Below are 17,267 nucleotides of genomic sequence, written 5' to 3' on the forward strand. Positions count from 1 at the left end.
CTTCAACTTCTGCTGTTTTGTAAGATATTGATGAATAGTTATGCTTGTCCCATACAATGACATCCATAAAACACAATGTAAATAAGACAAATCTGAGCCTAATACTTAACCCCTAACTATCTGATATAATATCGCGTTTCCAATAGTTAAGTTTTTATTATATTTGAGTTTTTCAACCGTATATTTTCTTCCCGAAATCGTTATGTCAGCACGCCCCTTTGGGGCCATGTAACGGCCTTTGGAGGGAACGCTAGCTGAACTTTTCCAGGCTATTTTTATTGATTCACTGCAAAACCTGGTAACGATATTAGTTATTTGCGGCTAAACGCGGAATTTCTATTCATTTTATTAGGGCCTTATCTTGTAACGCTATATCAATTCTGTGACTTCCATACCGTATATATTTAAAAATAAATCTATGGGCATAATCTTAAGTGAGTTATGTTTTGTAGATTTATAATTATTATGTCATGAAACATTGTTCGTTTGAATGAAAGATTTGTTTAGTTATGCCATATCTTCTTTTCTAAGATCCAACCGTCTATATTTTGGTGGCAGGTCGATGGCAGCCTTGTTTATGTTCGATGAAGCTACCAAGTAAATACATTCTAAAAGGGTTTCTGCTTGTGAGTCTATAAAGAAGGGTGCCACAAAATTAAAAAAAGAACACGAAGGCGGTCACAATCCACAAAATGTTGACTTTAGAGCAGTTTGTAGGCCCAACATGCGGGCCGCAGGGCGAAAAAATGTGGCCAACGGCAGGATTTATTCAAGTAGTTTTACGGTCTATTCAAACAAAACGTGTTAATCTCAAATTTAGTTCATCAAGTACAATCTTGAAATCGACCGGGAATAAGAGCACTTTTTATTTGATATATGTTGTTGCCCACTTCGTTATTTTTTCAGTATAGAGCAGGGTTACCCGATTTGATGAGTTTTCTCTTGACAAACAACTGGTAGGGTTCATTAAAAAACCCTTTCTAGTTTTAGAATATTATTCAACACCGGTCACTAAAGGAAAACGATCGAAGTTCTGTATATTGTTGAAAAAAAAGATAAAATAAGGACGCAAGTCGAAAATAAGGACATTTCTTAGAAATAAAGACATTTAAGTTTTCTAAGACCATACCCTTTAAAATAAGGACAAATCTTAGAAATAAGGACGGTATGGCAACCCTGACTATACCTCTTTACTAAATTTGCGCATAATGTTCCAGCTTTGCACCTTTCTTTGTTAATACAACAATTAATTCACACAGAAACATTTAAATATAAGTACAGTAACGCTTAAGAAAACGGGGCAAAAACATTAAACCAGACAAAAGTCTGTAGCAAGCTAAAAGGTGAATTGTTTTTCTCTCGTTTGACAAGATTGATTGTCATTTTTCTGGTTTATGTATTATATTTTCTTGACAGTACAATGTATTTTAACTTTACAATAGTTTTATACTCCTTTGTGTTACGCAAACAAATATATTGTTAATTTTTCGCACCGTGCAAGATGTTATATTAAATATAACAAATTTTTGTAGCAATAATAGACGCATTTTAATCAAAACGAACATAAGCTTCTGCTTCCTAAAGATAGAGCATAGCCACTTTCCTTTGTGTGTGTGTGAAGAAGTTCTACGTTTTAGCCGCCCTACCAGTCACACGAATCACTAATCGATTTGTTTGCGGCAATAAACAGAAATCCGATAACCTTACTCGGGGTGTTTTTTTTTCTGGCCAAGCTTCGCGGCCAGGCTAGTATCAAGAAATCACAGCTAAGAACATTCAAGCCGCAACACCACAGAGCTATCTCAAACCTTTTTATTTAAAAAGGAAATATAGTACAGTGCGCCACTAACACAATTTTCAGAGAGATTAAAAAAATATGTTGACCTTTAATTGTTCTGGCTAATGGCTATACTGTTAGGTTGTTTATTCAGACATAATTATGTCTTCATTGCTGATCTATATTATATATACTGTATATAACATCTAAACAAAGTGACGGCTTGAATTGCTATCTTTGCTGGTAAATTCTGTTCAAGATGTTGATAGACTATTTTCAGGTAAATTCATCGGTTTAAAAAAATATTAATTTGTTTGAGGTAAAAAATGATCCAACCTTTTTAATTTTAAAAGAAATCGCCTATAGATTTAAAGGCTTATAAAACGTAATTAAACTCTTAATGTTTTAATCAAAACATGGAGAAAATATGAGAATTAAACGTAAACAACAGACTGGCTTAACAAAATACAAAATTGAAAGCTTTTTTAGTAAGATCAATCATATTACACATTGCTATAAATTTCAAGAGGTAAAAATTTAAAATAGCGAAAAATCTCTGTGTGTTTATTCAAAACAATAAAATGCGGTCTTTTATTCGTTTTTTGGTGGCACTTTTACCTCAAACCTGTGTGATAACACATAAACGCACATTAACAAAAAGAAAGTAAAAGTTACACACACATGAATAAACAAAACTAAGGCATTTGGATAGAACAAGTGGTTGCTCACGTTATACCAACAACGTATCAATTACACACAGAAACGCCAAAATAAAATGCCCTGTTTCAGAAACTAAAAAATACTTTTCAAAGAAAAAAGAAACACGATTCCTTCATATGCGATCCACAATAATAAGGAAAAAAACGAAAAGGTCAAATATGGATTTTAGGGTTTGGGCTAATAGATCAGCGGAAAAAAGAAAAAACATTAAAAAAAGAAAGTTGGCCAATTATTGCGACTATTTCGAAAGTCGAGCGTCATTTAGCGCTATTTTTAACCTTTTTTTCTCTGTAGATTGATGATTCGATTACACTTTACTCTGTGGATTTGATAGCGTTCGTTATTCCGCCAAAGGGCGACATAATTAGGCCTTTAAATGGCCAGCACACTTTAAAAACGAATACGAAACCGGTCGAACCAATTCGAACTTGGTAATTACAAAGGCCCCACTTTGGGAAAAAGTCTTCCGTGATGCAGGTCCGTGGCCGCGTGAGCACAGTGGTGGCGGGTTGGTGAGGATGTCACGGCGTGAGCGGCGATCATAAGGCGGGAGAAGTGCGGAAGAGCACTGTGGCCTTCGAGTTGAGGAAGTACGTGAAGGAGATGCTCACAATGAGCACCACGCAACCTGCTAGCAACGTCATGCCCTGAAAACAGTCGGTCAGTTTAAAGTGGCGTGACGATGCCGTGACGTGGAATAAAGAGTTAGCTTGTTTACCAGGTGACACACGGAAAAACGTATAAAACGAACTGTTGTTGCGAAAATACTTTGGCTTAAACGACAGCAAATCTAACACAATGAAGAAATGTTCGTATAATAACGAAAAACGAAGTTTATAAGGAAATCAATAGATACGACCATATTGTTGTTTTGTCTACATCAGAAAAGACAAGAAAGAAAAATAACAGTTGAAAAAAAAATAAAAATAGCAATTAGGGAAAATTAAAAAAAAAATAGTTTTTGTTTTTAATTTTAATTATCGTATTTGATGACTGAACCAAGACCTAACAAAAAATCAAACAGTTTAAGTTATTGACTTTTTGACGTATTTGATTTGACTGAACAAGATACATATTCAGACGGGGCCAAACCACTACCTTGTTTTGTAAAAGGTGTATACCAATAGGACGTCGTTTAACTATTACCTGGTTGAACTCATCTTGTTGTAGGAACATGGTGAACTTGAAGGCATCCTTGGACCATCTGCTCTCGCTCCAAAGCGCGTACTGCTGCTTTACGTCTGCGCACAATCGGTATACAATATGTTAGCCCTTTGTAACTAACACTTTTTAATGAGATCGAGTTGACATCAAAGAGTTAAAACATCACTGGATTTATTATCATTTATGTACTTTATAACATTGTAAATCTATATTTTCTAGACCCCAAGTTTTTAGGTAACAACTTTAAACACTGAAACAGAACAGCTTTTATAACATCGAAAATGGCAGATTCGTACGGAAAAACGTGTGTTTCACGAAAGCATTTGGTTCGCAAACGATGAAAAGCGGATTATACGCAAATTTACCCATACATTTTAAATTTTGGCTGCAACCTTGGTACATGACCAATGTTGTTGACCCTACACTTAACATGAACGATACATCAACCTAAAATAGATATATTTTAACATATCAGCTCACCTCCGCTAAAGTCGTTGTTGATGAGGGCTGGTGCGACGGCGGGCGGGTTAAATGTTGATGTCCTCACACAAATATGCGAGTGTGAAGTCGAATTGAAGCGGGGTCCGTTCAGGTAAAAGTAGTTGACAAAGTCGTTCTGCAACGAAAACAAACATCAAAATAAAAAAAAATATGCGACAATGTCCTTGGTAGCTCTTTATGTATTCAATTAGAGCAGCGCTGCCTAAACGGATCGCCATAATGTTGCTAGGTGCGCTGTGCACATTCATTTTTATAGTGTATTTTCGACTTAGCTCATTGATTCCACACTAATTAACATGATATGCAACTATGAAGCTTAATATGTAATAAACAATTGCAATCAATTCAACAGAAATACCGGTATACTTAAAAAGTTTCGCGCCCGCTATGATTTTAAAGGTATGCAGGTGCGCCCAGCTGTGAAAAAAGTAAAAAAAAACACTGAATTGAAAAATGGCTGAAATGTTAACAAAAAAATGGTAGGTTTAAAGAACCTATGTTCTTTTCTAACATGAAAAATGAATTAGGTATTTTTTTACAGGCGAAAGAATTATACGTTGTGAAATGAAACCAGTGTTGATTTTGTCTCTAATACCTGGATTACACAAAACAACCAGTTAAACTTAAAAAGACGCCAAAACTAAGCTTCTTATTTCCTAATACGTGTACCTGAAACCCTCGCAGCCTATGTTTTCCCCTTTGTACGTTTTTTCTTACCTTGTTTGTGGCGCTGCAGTTTGCCGGGTTGTCAACGGTCAGCGTCTCCCCTGTGAACTTTGCAAGCAAGTAGGTGGCCATCCCCGTGGGAAGCGACAAGGTGCCAGGACCCTGGTAGACCGATGCGTACCTGGAATACCCACACTATTAACACTGTCCCTGTTTTGGGCCAATTAAGATAACAAAATCAAATATGCAAACTTTTCGATTAAGTGGAGTCCACAAAATGAGACGCACGGTATATCGCATGTGTAGCCAACTTATGTTTGATTGCAATCGACTGAAATATTTTTTAGAGACTCGCGATCGACTGGTTAAGTAAAAAAGTTGCAAGAATCCTTATTAAACATTTTGAGCGTTAATTGCATTCCAAGCCAGCGATGGAGGTTAATTTGTTACTTCAAAGAACGCTTTATTAGGCTTGTCCAGGCAACAATTGGTCCTTTTAATTCCGCTTATGTGCGACAGCTAATGTAATGACGTAACACATATTAAACATTTTGGACGTTAATTGCCTTCCAGACCAGCGATGGAGGTTAATTTTTAAGTCAAAGAATGCTTAAGAATGATTTATTAAGCTTGTTAAGACATAAATTGATCATTTTAATGTTTCCCTTGTGTGCGACAGCTACTGTAATGACGTAAAGCGACGTGTTGGCTACCCCTGGCATATCGGAACAGCTACAATTTGAAAAATCAGTTAAAAAACGATACATTCTTGTGACAAAACGCTCACTCTCGAATTTAGACTACAATGAAAAACATTTGCATAACTTTTAAGGCAACATTTCAAAATTCTCAAAAAAATCACCTCAAAAAAACGATACGGTAGCAAGGATTATTATAATGGCATGTTGTTTGATTAACGTACCTTTTCAGGGGTCCTTTCGGTAGCGTGACCGATTTCAGTTGATTTGTTGGCAACGACTCGGTGAAAAGCGCACAGCTGGCGTTATAGAAGTAACAGAACAAAAGCTGTGCAGTCTGTCAAGTAGAAATCGGAAATTATTAACAAAAGCGAACTCTACTATGTGGGCATCCCCAAGTGAAACTATGCATGAGAATATTAGACGGCATTCAATAATCCAAACCTTATTATTGGGATAAAAACAAACGCTTAATCATCTTTTTAGCAATGAACTATAAGCATTTTTTGTAATTGGCCGTAAATCTCAAAGTTGTTGGGCAGTGTATTACAAAGCGCAAAGGTTAATTATTTATTACTCACTATGTTCTGCTCGGCAGCGACAACTGTCGGCACTGCCTTTTCCCCGTTTGCCTGTTTGACGATCATCTGTGCTGTCATGGTTGCAATGTCAGTCAATTTCTGCGCGCAAAAGAAGATTAATTAAAGTAAATTAACTAAGCTGTTATTTAAGCCCTGACTTGAACAACTAGATAATTCTAGTTTTCTAATTCAAAGAATTAGAGCAAAATGCGGGTAATTCGGATTCTAATTTGTGAATTTCAAGTTACAATCTTATTCGGATTTTGCCAAATTTTCTACTTTATTCAACGGCTTTTTTATTATCTTAGTCCAAACAAAAAATTTAAATTGAAACTTTTTGGTTGGAACGACCAACGACATGTATGGTATTTTTACAGTCTGGAAAGCATATGCTAAGCTAAAAGGCATAAAAATTAGCACACACATATTTACAATTCACACAAGAATAATTCGCAATTCAAATGAAATTGATTGTGAATAACTAAATGTAATTAGTCAAATTTTCTTTTTAGAAAATCGGTAATTCGTAACTACTTTCAGAAAACCCAAAATAATTAAGTGGTCCAAAAACTCAGATAAACCATAAAATATTAATAATTAAGTTGTTAACTGTATCCAACCTTCGGACACCGTCACCACACATGGTAGTGGGATGGCTTCCTTACGGAAGGATATTTTCTGAGTAACACCTTGGCAGCCATGACACACAAAAAGTGAAATCGCTGTGGCAAAAGGCGAACTGTGATCCAACGAATTTAAGCGAAATTTAAAAACTTGTAGGTATCGATTTTTATTTTCGTTTGTGGCGCGCGCGAAGGGGATGAATTGCAAATTGAAAAACAAGTCTAAAATAGTGAAGCTTAAGCACTAAGTAATTGGTTCACATAGTTTTAGGCTGTATGCGAGTGGGTTACAAAGTGCAGATGTTTATTTTACCTTTGCAAGAGGTTGTAGCAAATCCATAACTTCGGCGTCTGTGGAGTTTACGTTGTAGTCGATGCCCAGGTTTTTCAACGTGTCGTATCGACTGAGATAACGGCTAAAAAGCAAAAATGAAATTATATACTAACCTACGTTTGTGTGACAAAGGAAGCTTAGATAGCAAATCTTTTACTAAAATTAAGGTAGTGGTAAGTGTTCTAAAATACTCCTAAACCAAAATAAAAAGAAAGCGCAAACCCCCTATTATATATACCTATGACCATCACGTGTAGAGCAGAAAGTAAAAGTAGAATAACCCTACAAAATATTATGTATGACCCAACACCAACAGTGTTTTTTAATAGTTGGTTTACCATACAGTAAACTTCTTTTTTGAATAAAAGTATAGTAAATAGTACTATTATGCGGTAAATTTAAACGAGGTAGGACGATAAAGAAAGTTAGATATATTTATTTCAACGCGGTTAGTTCTACATAATTTAAAAACTACTTAATCTTTCAAGAGCGACTTTATGGGCCACGTTTGAGCCCCCTCTCATATCATATCGTATAGCTGACAGGTTATACATACATATATATAGTGTTAGACGCGCTCTAACGCTATTTTAGAGCTAAAGATGACCGATATCCAATATCGATAAGCGATACCCCATAATTTGAATAAAAGTACCGCGATCCGAACGGATACTAAATGGCGTTATTTCAACTCAGATGAAATTAAAACCCTAACTATAATATGTAGCACGACACAGTGGCGTGCCCGAAGAATTACCTGTCGACAAACTTGTCCGAGTAGTCGGTCAGTACGATACCGGGAAGCGAGTGTTTCCTCAGTATAGCTTGTAATGAGGAAGGCGAAAGACCGACGTTGCCTGCCTGCCTTTGTACCGATAAGCTCGCAGAGCTGTTCAAATCGCCAACCATCGCGTCGATCTAAAGACAACAAGGTGTTTCGTTCGGTGGACTTTTTTATCGTAGCTCAACAATGGCGTGCGAATGCAAGGATTACTTAGTGCTGGACTTGGTAACGTTACGTTACTTATTCGGGTGTTTGGACGCTGGCAGCTAGGATTGGCAATTAATCTTTTAAATTACTTTCGGTCGCGTTTCTTTGTCTTTTGGGGTATTAGAGTAATCCAAAGTACGTAGCAAGTAAAATAAAAAAGGATCATTTAATTAATTTTATTAAAAAACTAAGATAGGTGTCTATGAATATTATCTTAAATGTTATTTGTGTCATAAAATATATTAACAATACATGAAACACTACTGTGTATTTACGGCCCTCAAAACTTAATCTACTGCTTTTGCCGGCTAACCTTGAAAAAATATAAAATTTCGATAAAGACAAACAGCAAGGAACACAAACATCAAACATGCTTCACTCGACTAATAGCTTAGAATTGCTCTTTGTAATAATAAACAACTCACCTGCGATTTGTACACGCTCTGATAGGACACGGGATCGTAATGTACATAAAGGGTTTCCTTCGTTAACCCAAGCTGGCGAAACTCGACAACACTTGAGATGTTCTCCATTTTAATGTTAACCTGCGATTTTAAATAGAAAAAGGCTTGTGACTATGTTGGTATTACTCGTCGTTCATTAGGATTATTTTCACTTTTATAGTAACAAATTTTCTTCAAAATTTTCTGAAACGACAAAATTAAAAGTTTAAGCACATATTTGCAAGCATTCACGTGTTACTTTTTCAAAATTGTACAACATTTTTAACTTCGTGGACAAAACATTTTAATTAAATGTTTTTTGTTGAAAAATCAGCTAGCATTATACTTTATTACATATCACGCGATCTTGTTATCCACTTATTTTTTGTTGCACTCTTTTTAAAACGACTAAAAGAGGGCAAGAGGATTAATTTTCATTACGTTGGATTGAAAACATGAAATAACTCCTGAAATACACCAAAAAGCACAACCATACGGACTAATGGGCCAATTTCTCTTAAAACAATAACTGGGTAATTACCGAAGTGTTTTTCTTCAGGGGAAATTCTCCACGGGCCATGTCATACAACATTCTGCTGCTGCCGATGTTGTCAAACGTCTCCTGTAAACACCATAAAACTCTTAACCTTTTTTCCTTTAACACTTATGAGCCTGTAATTTATTGCTGTTTAATAAAAAACAGCACGAACAAAACGTTCACAAGAATTTATAGAATGTAGTATTACTTACACCATCAAAAACGACAAACAAAATGTTCTTGAGCAAAGCCGCCTTCTGAGACGCACTAAGCTTGCCGATGGCTTGACTGGTCGCCAAGAGTGTTATAAAACTGGTGCCGAGGTTACTTCCAGGGGCAGTAAAGCTAGACATGAAGCTTCTGCTGTCAATCTGAGATAAATAAATAGGCAAGTATAATAAACTTAAGGATACACTTAGTGAGCAAAAGGCTGCAATGGCTATACTAAAAATTCTGACAATGAAGGTATAATTTAAAAAAAAAAAATTTAAAACGATTTTATTCCTTTATTGCACATTTCGGACTGAAAAACATAATTGAAAACCACATTTTTAAGACGACTGAAGTTGTTTGGGTTTAATCAGGTTGTGATATATTTTTAGGTATCATATTTCTTTAACTTAAAAAGATGGTTTAAAAACTATCACTGACTGTGTTATTACTTCAATGGTACATTTATGCTCAGTACATTAACTAGGTATATTTACCGGTGCTGTGACCATAATAGTGGATTTTATTCCCTGTGCATGAGTACCATCAAGTTCTTGTATAGAAGACACTACATTGAGACCTCCCATGGGATCACAATACACATCTGGTAAATAAACATAAATATTCATATAAATTAGTAATTATAAATACATATTTCCAGTATGATGTATCAGATTACCACAATAAATGCATAGTACAATACAGAATTGCCTAAAATATGAAATATGTTTGTTGTGTTTTGTTACGATTTAAAATATACATACCTGGAGTTAGACTAGTTTGCCAATTGGAACGCCTTGTACAAGTTTCACTATCGACTGCTCCATACATCCTGGACTTCATTTTAACCGCACATAAGGGATACTTTTCATCAACATTGTGGTCAAGATAACACTAAGTAAAAAATATAATAATGTATAGGCAATTACACAAAGAAAGTAATAGGCATTGAAATAAAATATATTCCTGATAAAATACAGTGCAGTCATCTGGTTCATATTAACATTACATTTAATCTTTGTTTAAAAAAAATTGTATATCTTATAAGCTGATTAACTGTTGGAGATAAGATCAACATTTAAATATACATTATTGAACAGGTTTAAACTTAATCTATTTAACATTTTTTTACCATTTTGGCCCCCAAAATATATATGTAACATAACCAGCTTGTATGGCACCTACCTTTATTATTGCATCCCTGTCAGTTTTACTTAACAGATAAAACACTGGAAAAGGAATATCTTCGTCACTAAGACCATCGCCTTGTTGGTTCCATGAACCTTTGTTGCAATGAGCGTATTGCTCTCCATAAGACGCATTATACAACCCTTGAAAATATTTATTTATTTAATGATAAAATAAAACAGACAAATCAAGAAGTTCAAAGTTTAAATTAGCAGGACAATTATTTACAGCAGGTGTGATGTTTTGTTGCAGTGTTTAATTTTAAATGATAACGTAAATACATATTTTATTAAAGGAACACTACATACGGATCTGTTCATAAGTTTAATGGTGAACATAACGGCCGAAATAGACGTTAAAAGCGACATGCTTTATTTTCAAACGTTTCGGCAAATTCTCATGCCATCATCAGTGATATGAAGGCCACATCGGTTGCACCCGTTTATACACACTATGGTCGCACCAATATTTTATTAAGTAAATAAATGAATAATGTATTAAAATCTATTTTTTCATCCATCTAAATACACAAATATATGTTGAAATTAGTTTCAATGTCATATATATGATGACATAATAATCAGAATTAGTATCAGTTCTATATAACATTTCAACACCATGACAAAATCTGTTCGAAAATCTACTATTACCTCACTATTCACAATGGTTCAACAGTGTGACAAACTAACATGCTACACTTGGCCTATTACTGTCTGACATAAATATAAATGACTGTAAAAAAACACAGTAAACAAACCAAAATACAATTGGGCCATACTTACACACCCCCAAAGATTATAAACCCCTATACCGTATATAGATGAACTCAAGTCATTAAATTGGATATTTGTTTTGCACTTACCAAGATTATCACCAGGACACGAAGAGGCAGGCGACCATTCACCAGCGGCAAAGTCATCTGTTTCATAAACTACAACCCCCTGTACCTTTTTACTTGCTATGAACCTTTTCACAATGGACCTTAAAAATAACAAGCGCAGGTAAATAAATGTTGTAATTTAAAGAGGGTATATAGCTGAAAAAGTTAATTTTTGCTAGTAAAATATTCTGGCGCTGTTCTATAATCCTACCACAGGGTTAAAACAATTAGTAAAGCATCACAAAATAGTCATGTTAGGGTGCAGGTTATTGTTTGGGTGAGGGTTGGTTAAGTATTTTTATTTAATAATATTGCTTTTAAACTTACACATACCCAAGCGCCAACCAGCATCCTAACCCGAATAATGTTCGTTGTGGTAGGATTCTGGACGGGCACCAATATTCTTAGTTTATAACAACAGAAACAAACCTATTATCATTGTATGAACAAACATAAGTAAAATGCTATTTAATTTAGAACAATACATTTAGTTTACAATACATTTACCTCCCAAACAATCTAGCATCCACTACGGGTACATAAGATTTTCTGAAAGTGTTTGTGAAGAAATTAGATTCAGACTGTGACGAATTGATGAGATACAAGACTCCAACATTTCCTTGGTTAGAAGCTTTAAAATTGAAATAAAACAAAATGACAAAACAGATAATAATAAATGTTTTAAATAGGTTTATAAGCTTACATTGGCAACCAATCTGGTGTGTTCCATTGAGTAACCTTACACATTTGTCATAGCTTACTTCTTTAAAGTCATGGTAGATAAGGTTGTGAACAAAGGAATTCTGACAGTAACATCGACCTGACATTGAAAAAAAGATAAACAAGTTAAATGCAACATTTCATTATTTACAACGGTTTTTAAAGACGTTTACGTTTTTAATTTTTATTTACTTACTTAGCATGATGGAGACAAAAACAATGAGGATTGATATGAACTTCATGGTTATAAGACTAGAACACTAAACAAACAGGAGACTCGTGAGCATGAATTAATTTAAATGGAAATTGCCTAACTACAAATAAACATAAAACAGAGTACTTCCGCACACTTTACTACAACAGATATTATTTTATTTTGCGTCACATTAAACAATAAAATCCCCGTTTTTAAATTTGTCGCGTGTCGCGTGATTAAATTTTTTTATGTTTTTGTTGCTTTTTTCAATACCAAAATAAATTGTTAATTTTCCAGTGGTTTGTGAGTTTACGCAGAGTTTTGCTCTTTTGAATACAATTATTAATGATGTAAATTGAAATCTGATCGGCGTCACAGGTTTCGTTATAAAGTGAACATAATCAAAGTAATCTTAACAAGCGGGTTGTACTCGACCAACCGGGGTGTAATTATGCAACTAAAAGCAACGCCTATAGATAGACGTTGCTAAAAGTAAGTTGAAAATAATGGGTTTAATTGGTTAAAATTTTACCTCAGAAAATGCCTGGACACACTGGGCCGGGGAAAGATCAGCACTAATATCTCGCGACTAAATGGCTGCACCGAAATCACGTAAAACGATAGCACGAAGCGCAATAAAAAGCAGAAATTGCGTTTAATTGTATTTAGCAGTTAGACAGGTGTTATCCACGATACAATAGTGATATTGCAAAAGCAAAAATGCTATTAAAAAATTGCAAATTAACAACACAATTCGGCAGAAATTAAATTTTGTTGAGTTCAAATCTACACAGCGCTAGGCTCTTGACACATAGGCCTATAGCCTAATATAAAAAAAATTAAACAACGCCTCTACGCTAAAACATCACTTTAAAACGCGCAAAATTACATTAGGAAATTGATGAAAAATTTCGCTTATTGCAAACAACTTTTTGCATTTATCAGTTAAAGATGGCAAAAAGATATAGCCTAGGCTATGTTTTGGGGTAAGTTGACTTCGTGCCCATTGTAAAAAAAAAAAAAAAAAAAAAAAAAAAAAAAAAAATCTAACTGAGAATGATTTTTATTCTAAATAAATAGCAACAAAATTAAATAAAATCGTCTAAAAAATATATTAAGGTGACAGTTTATAGCACCGGAGGGCGGTGTGGCTACGGCAACAACGTATAGGCCGACATAAACGTCACACAACACAAACACAATGGCAACAACTGAATCCCTATGGCCCATTTGTACGCGGCGCGGTTAAAAAAACGTGTCAAGACTTCTGTAAAAGTAACACTTAAAAGTGTAAAGCTGCGGTGGTTCTCAACGAAGTCGAACAGACCAGTTTGACGAAATGGGAAGTGCGTCGTCGGTAGATATAGTTTCTAAAAAACCCAACCAACTTTTGTCAAAATATTTTTGTAAAGTTAATAATGGAAAGGTATAAATATTTATTGTCTATAGGCTACTTTACAGAAATAAAACAACTTTTTTTCCGTGATATTGTGAACCCTTACAATAAATTACTTTTTTCAGGAGTTCGTTATTTTTTTTCAAAATAAGAAATATATTAAAAATGTTTGGCAGGTAGATAATGTTTTTTAATGATAGCCTAGAACCAAACACAAGGATTCTGCTGAAACAAATACTTAAAACGTATTGCCTTGGTATGGTATAGGTGTAAATATCAACGGCACATTAACACTCTACGTTTTCTTTCCACATTTACTTTATTTTTAAAACAACTAGAAATTGTAGAATAACCTTGTTACCGCATATTTTTAATTAACGAACGATTCCCGAATTTGTGGCGAAACGCTGTCGTAAACTAAGAGTATTTCATAGGTTTCGTAATTTGCAGAAAGTCAACGTAGTGTTGGAACTGGAAACCGACACCAAGCCGCAAAGCAAAGTGGTTAATTTCCGCTATGTGTTTGTCATCGACGTAAGCAGTAGTATGGGGTGGATTTTGTCAGAGAAAAAACTATTGCCTGTTGGACCGCATAAAGGTAGATTTACTTAGGCAAAAGGATTTGAATTGTGATAAAGGGATTTTGAATTGTGTCTTGCAATCCGACTTAGATATATTTTAGCCTGAATTAACTATGTATATTTTATTGAATAACACCACGTTCTATTTCTTAACCACAAGATAGCAAATTTCTTTTAAGATATTTGCAGTTTCTTTTGTGGAGCATATGGCCGATGATTCGTGGCTTTCAATAGTTAGTTTTTCACGCAAAGCCACAAGGTGTCTGCAGCTGACAAGAATGGACAAGGATGGTCGGGTAACTGCAACATAACTTTAATCAAACCTTGTCTCAATCGAACAAAACTGCTGACTGCAAAGTTTTCCCCGGCCAAAAATAATGTATACAATAAGACCAACTTAGTGAAGGGGGCTGTTTTGTTTGGATCTACAGGATACGGGTACGTCAGTTTAAGGGTTTTGGCTGAGTAACCCCAATATATCTTTAAACAATAAGTATCCATGAGTGAAATAATCAATCAATATTAAGAGGGTGTTTAAACTTTTACATTTAGGCTAACCTATACGGAAGAGGAATTTTCACAATTGTTGCTCGTCAGGCGATTCTTATCACACCTTCGTTAAATTGATCGAAATTAACCAGTTGTTCAGTCGTTGGCGTTTTTGTGCTTTGTATGCGTTTTACTCAGTTGAAGGCCAAAATGACAATAGAAAACCTCGACGTACACAGAGGTACGACCATCAGCGGTGGACTTTTTGAGGGTTTAATGGCGTTGTTTGGGTGAGAATGTAGACTTACGAGCTTTTTAACATTTTTCTATAATTCTTAATGCCGATGCGCAAAGCATTCATTGCAATGCACTTAAAACTTATTTTTGGCCGAAGCATCTGATGTAACGCAGTATAGGGATAACGACTTATTAACAAATCCACTTCACAGCGACGAAAAGCAATCACGCGACTCCATCATACTGTTTACCGACGACGATGCTAACAGAGGCATACTTGAACCTAACCAATTATGCAAGGAATATAACGAGTTGGCCAAAAATATGGGGAAGAAAAGCAGAGTGCCTGTATCGGCGTTTACCATCGGAACGTACAGGCCATACTTGCTCCGTGAAGTAAGTTGATGAAAAAGGGATGTTTGACGACAAACAGATTTTGATTCGCTTGCACTTTCATCTCCCATTTTGTTACGATAAAGCTCAACACACGTATGACAAGAAGAAGCTTTTTGCACTTTTTTGATATATATAGTTATCTGATAGATGTTGGTCAACATATTAGATTTATATATTAAGACTTTAAGTGGATATATCTACTTTAAATAAGGGTATTTTATATAATGCCATGGTTCTCGCCATTCGCCTCAATTACTTTTCTCTAAACTTAGGGCCTAGAGCTAAAATCTTTTATTTTTCTGAAATGTCTTGATATTAGCCTATTAAGCGTTTTCAATGCTAATTTAGAAATAGACGGTGTGTAAAAAACTTATTCAATTAAGTAATAATGTAGATATCTGCAAGACTCGGTTGTGAGGCATTTTACTGGTTGAACGAAGATTGCGATTTCGAGGCGGATCTTTTTATTCCCATGTGTCTCCGCTAAGTAATGCACAAATCTCCTAAGCATAATATATCACATAGTTGTTGCCGGGTTTATCGCTTACGGCTCGTATACCACGAAGTTCAACACGGCGGATCCAGGGCATTTGTTGGAGGGGTTGACATTTTCAGGGATGTTCTCATAACGCTACGTCATAGCGTGGAGCTATAAAAGAAATAAACTAAGAAACAACTGTTGTTCTCGACTGAACTTGCGCGCGAACATGAAGGTAAAATATAATTTAGTCGCTTAAAGGGCGAACAAAAAATGGAATAACTTTTTAATTTAAATGAAACAACGTGCATTAAGCAAATGAAAGAAACTCGCGTATTACTCGAAATAATGGCATTTATAGCATTTTTAACAGAACGTGCACTTAGAATTAATTTCATTCGTCACACGGCGCTTGGGCTGAATATATTCCCCTAAAACGGACCAAACCATAGTAAAACAGAAAGAATCTTGCGCTTAAAGGAAATAAGGGCTAAAAAATGCATTACGTAAGTTAAAAATTGTGCACCAGGCCAAGCGGATTTTGACAAACTTGATAGGAATCGAACGAAATAGTCAGCCAAATATAAGGTAGCCTTGTTAACAGTTTTCATAAATGCAATGTGTAGATTATTATTCTTGGTGTTAGATATAAACAGACATTCATACTCTGTTTAGCTTTCTTATAAAATACTGCCAATTTTCAGAGGCAAACTTCGTATATTTCTCTAGGCCGATCATAAACGACAAGTCGGCCGTAGAGAGTATAACAAAGCGTTAACTGAAATTGCGTTTATTAAAAAACCTGACTAAAAAACTTGCCATCTAAGTGAGCTTAAGAATTATAATCACTTACTCTATAAACATACTTCTTGACGTCAATGGCAAAGAATTACAATATATATATTAGGTGGCTCAGTTGAGGTCTCCTGTGTGTAACAGGGACATTTCCGAAATATATCATTTCTCAATCTCAAACATAAACACCTTAAAAACAGTTTAGAAATATTTAATTGGCACAAGACCTATGGTAGTTAACAAAAAGGTTAAACATTATTTCGTTTCTCAGGGAGGCAACTACAATAACAGACATCACCATTAATCTCACATGCCTCAGAGGAGTTTCCTTTAATTTGAAAGATACATCTACTGCTTTTTCGGAGGTATAAGCCTAATTTATACCTTGTGTGTGGGTTTCTAATTTTCTTTCAATCCAGACAGGTCTTAAAGATGCAAAAGCAAAAGAAAGTCTGAGCTACTTTTTTCACAGCATACCGAAGACCATGAAAAAGACTATATGTTTTTCAGTCAACATACCCGAAGGCTCTCATGTAAGATATGTTATTTTTCTTGTTTACTGCCGTTTTGTAACCAGAATTACGACAAATATTAGTTGCAATGGTGTGAAATATAATGACGTTGCGAAAAGAGAAAATAAAGGTAATTTTGCGACAACAACAAAA

The 17,267-nt window shown here is 35.0% G+C and overlaps 1 protein-coding gene across 1 annotated transcript; it reads right to left on the minus strand.

Moving 5' to 3' along the window:
- Positions 1–1,970: 1,970 nt before the first annotated feature.
- On the minus strand, positions 1,971–12,389 carry LOC146161409 (nicastrin-like). Its single transcript, XM_083384487.1, has 18 exons — positions 12,231–12,389; positions 12,018–12,134; positions 11,822–11,945; positions 11,297–11,415; positions 10,432–10,577; positions 10,011–10,140; positions 9,744–9,850; positions 9,249–9,407; positions 9,040–9,120; positions 8,481–8,600; positions 7,822–7,982; positions 7,044–7,146; positions 6,108–6,206; positions 5,751–5,863; positions 4,880–5,009; positions 4,142–4,277; positions 3,644–3,738; positions 1,971–3,144 (listed from the first exon to the last, which is right to left on the minus strand). The coding sequence occupies exons 1-18, from the start codon at positions 12,274–12,276 to the stop codon at positions 3,037–3,039; spliced, it is 2,094 nt and encodes a 697-aa protein (XP_083240613.1). The 5' UTR covers positions 12,277–12,389; the 3' UTR covers positions 1,971–3,036.
- Between the last annotated feature and the right edge of the window lie 4,878 nt (positions 12,390–17,267).

This window comes from Ascidiella aspersa, chromosome 3 (assembly GCF_963924565.1).
Source record: "Ascidiella aspersa chromosome 3, kaAscAspe10.2, whole genome shotgun sequence".
Lineage (NCBI taxonomy): Eukaryota > Metazoa > Chordata > Ascidiacea > Phlebobranchia > Ascidiidae > Ascidiella > Ascidiella aspersa.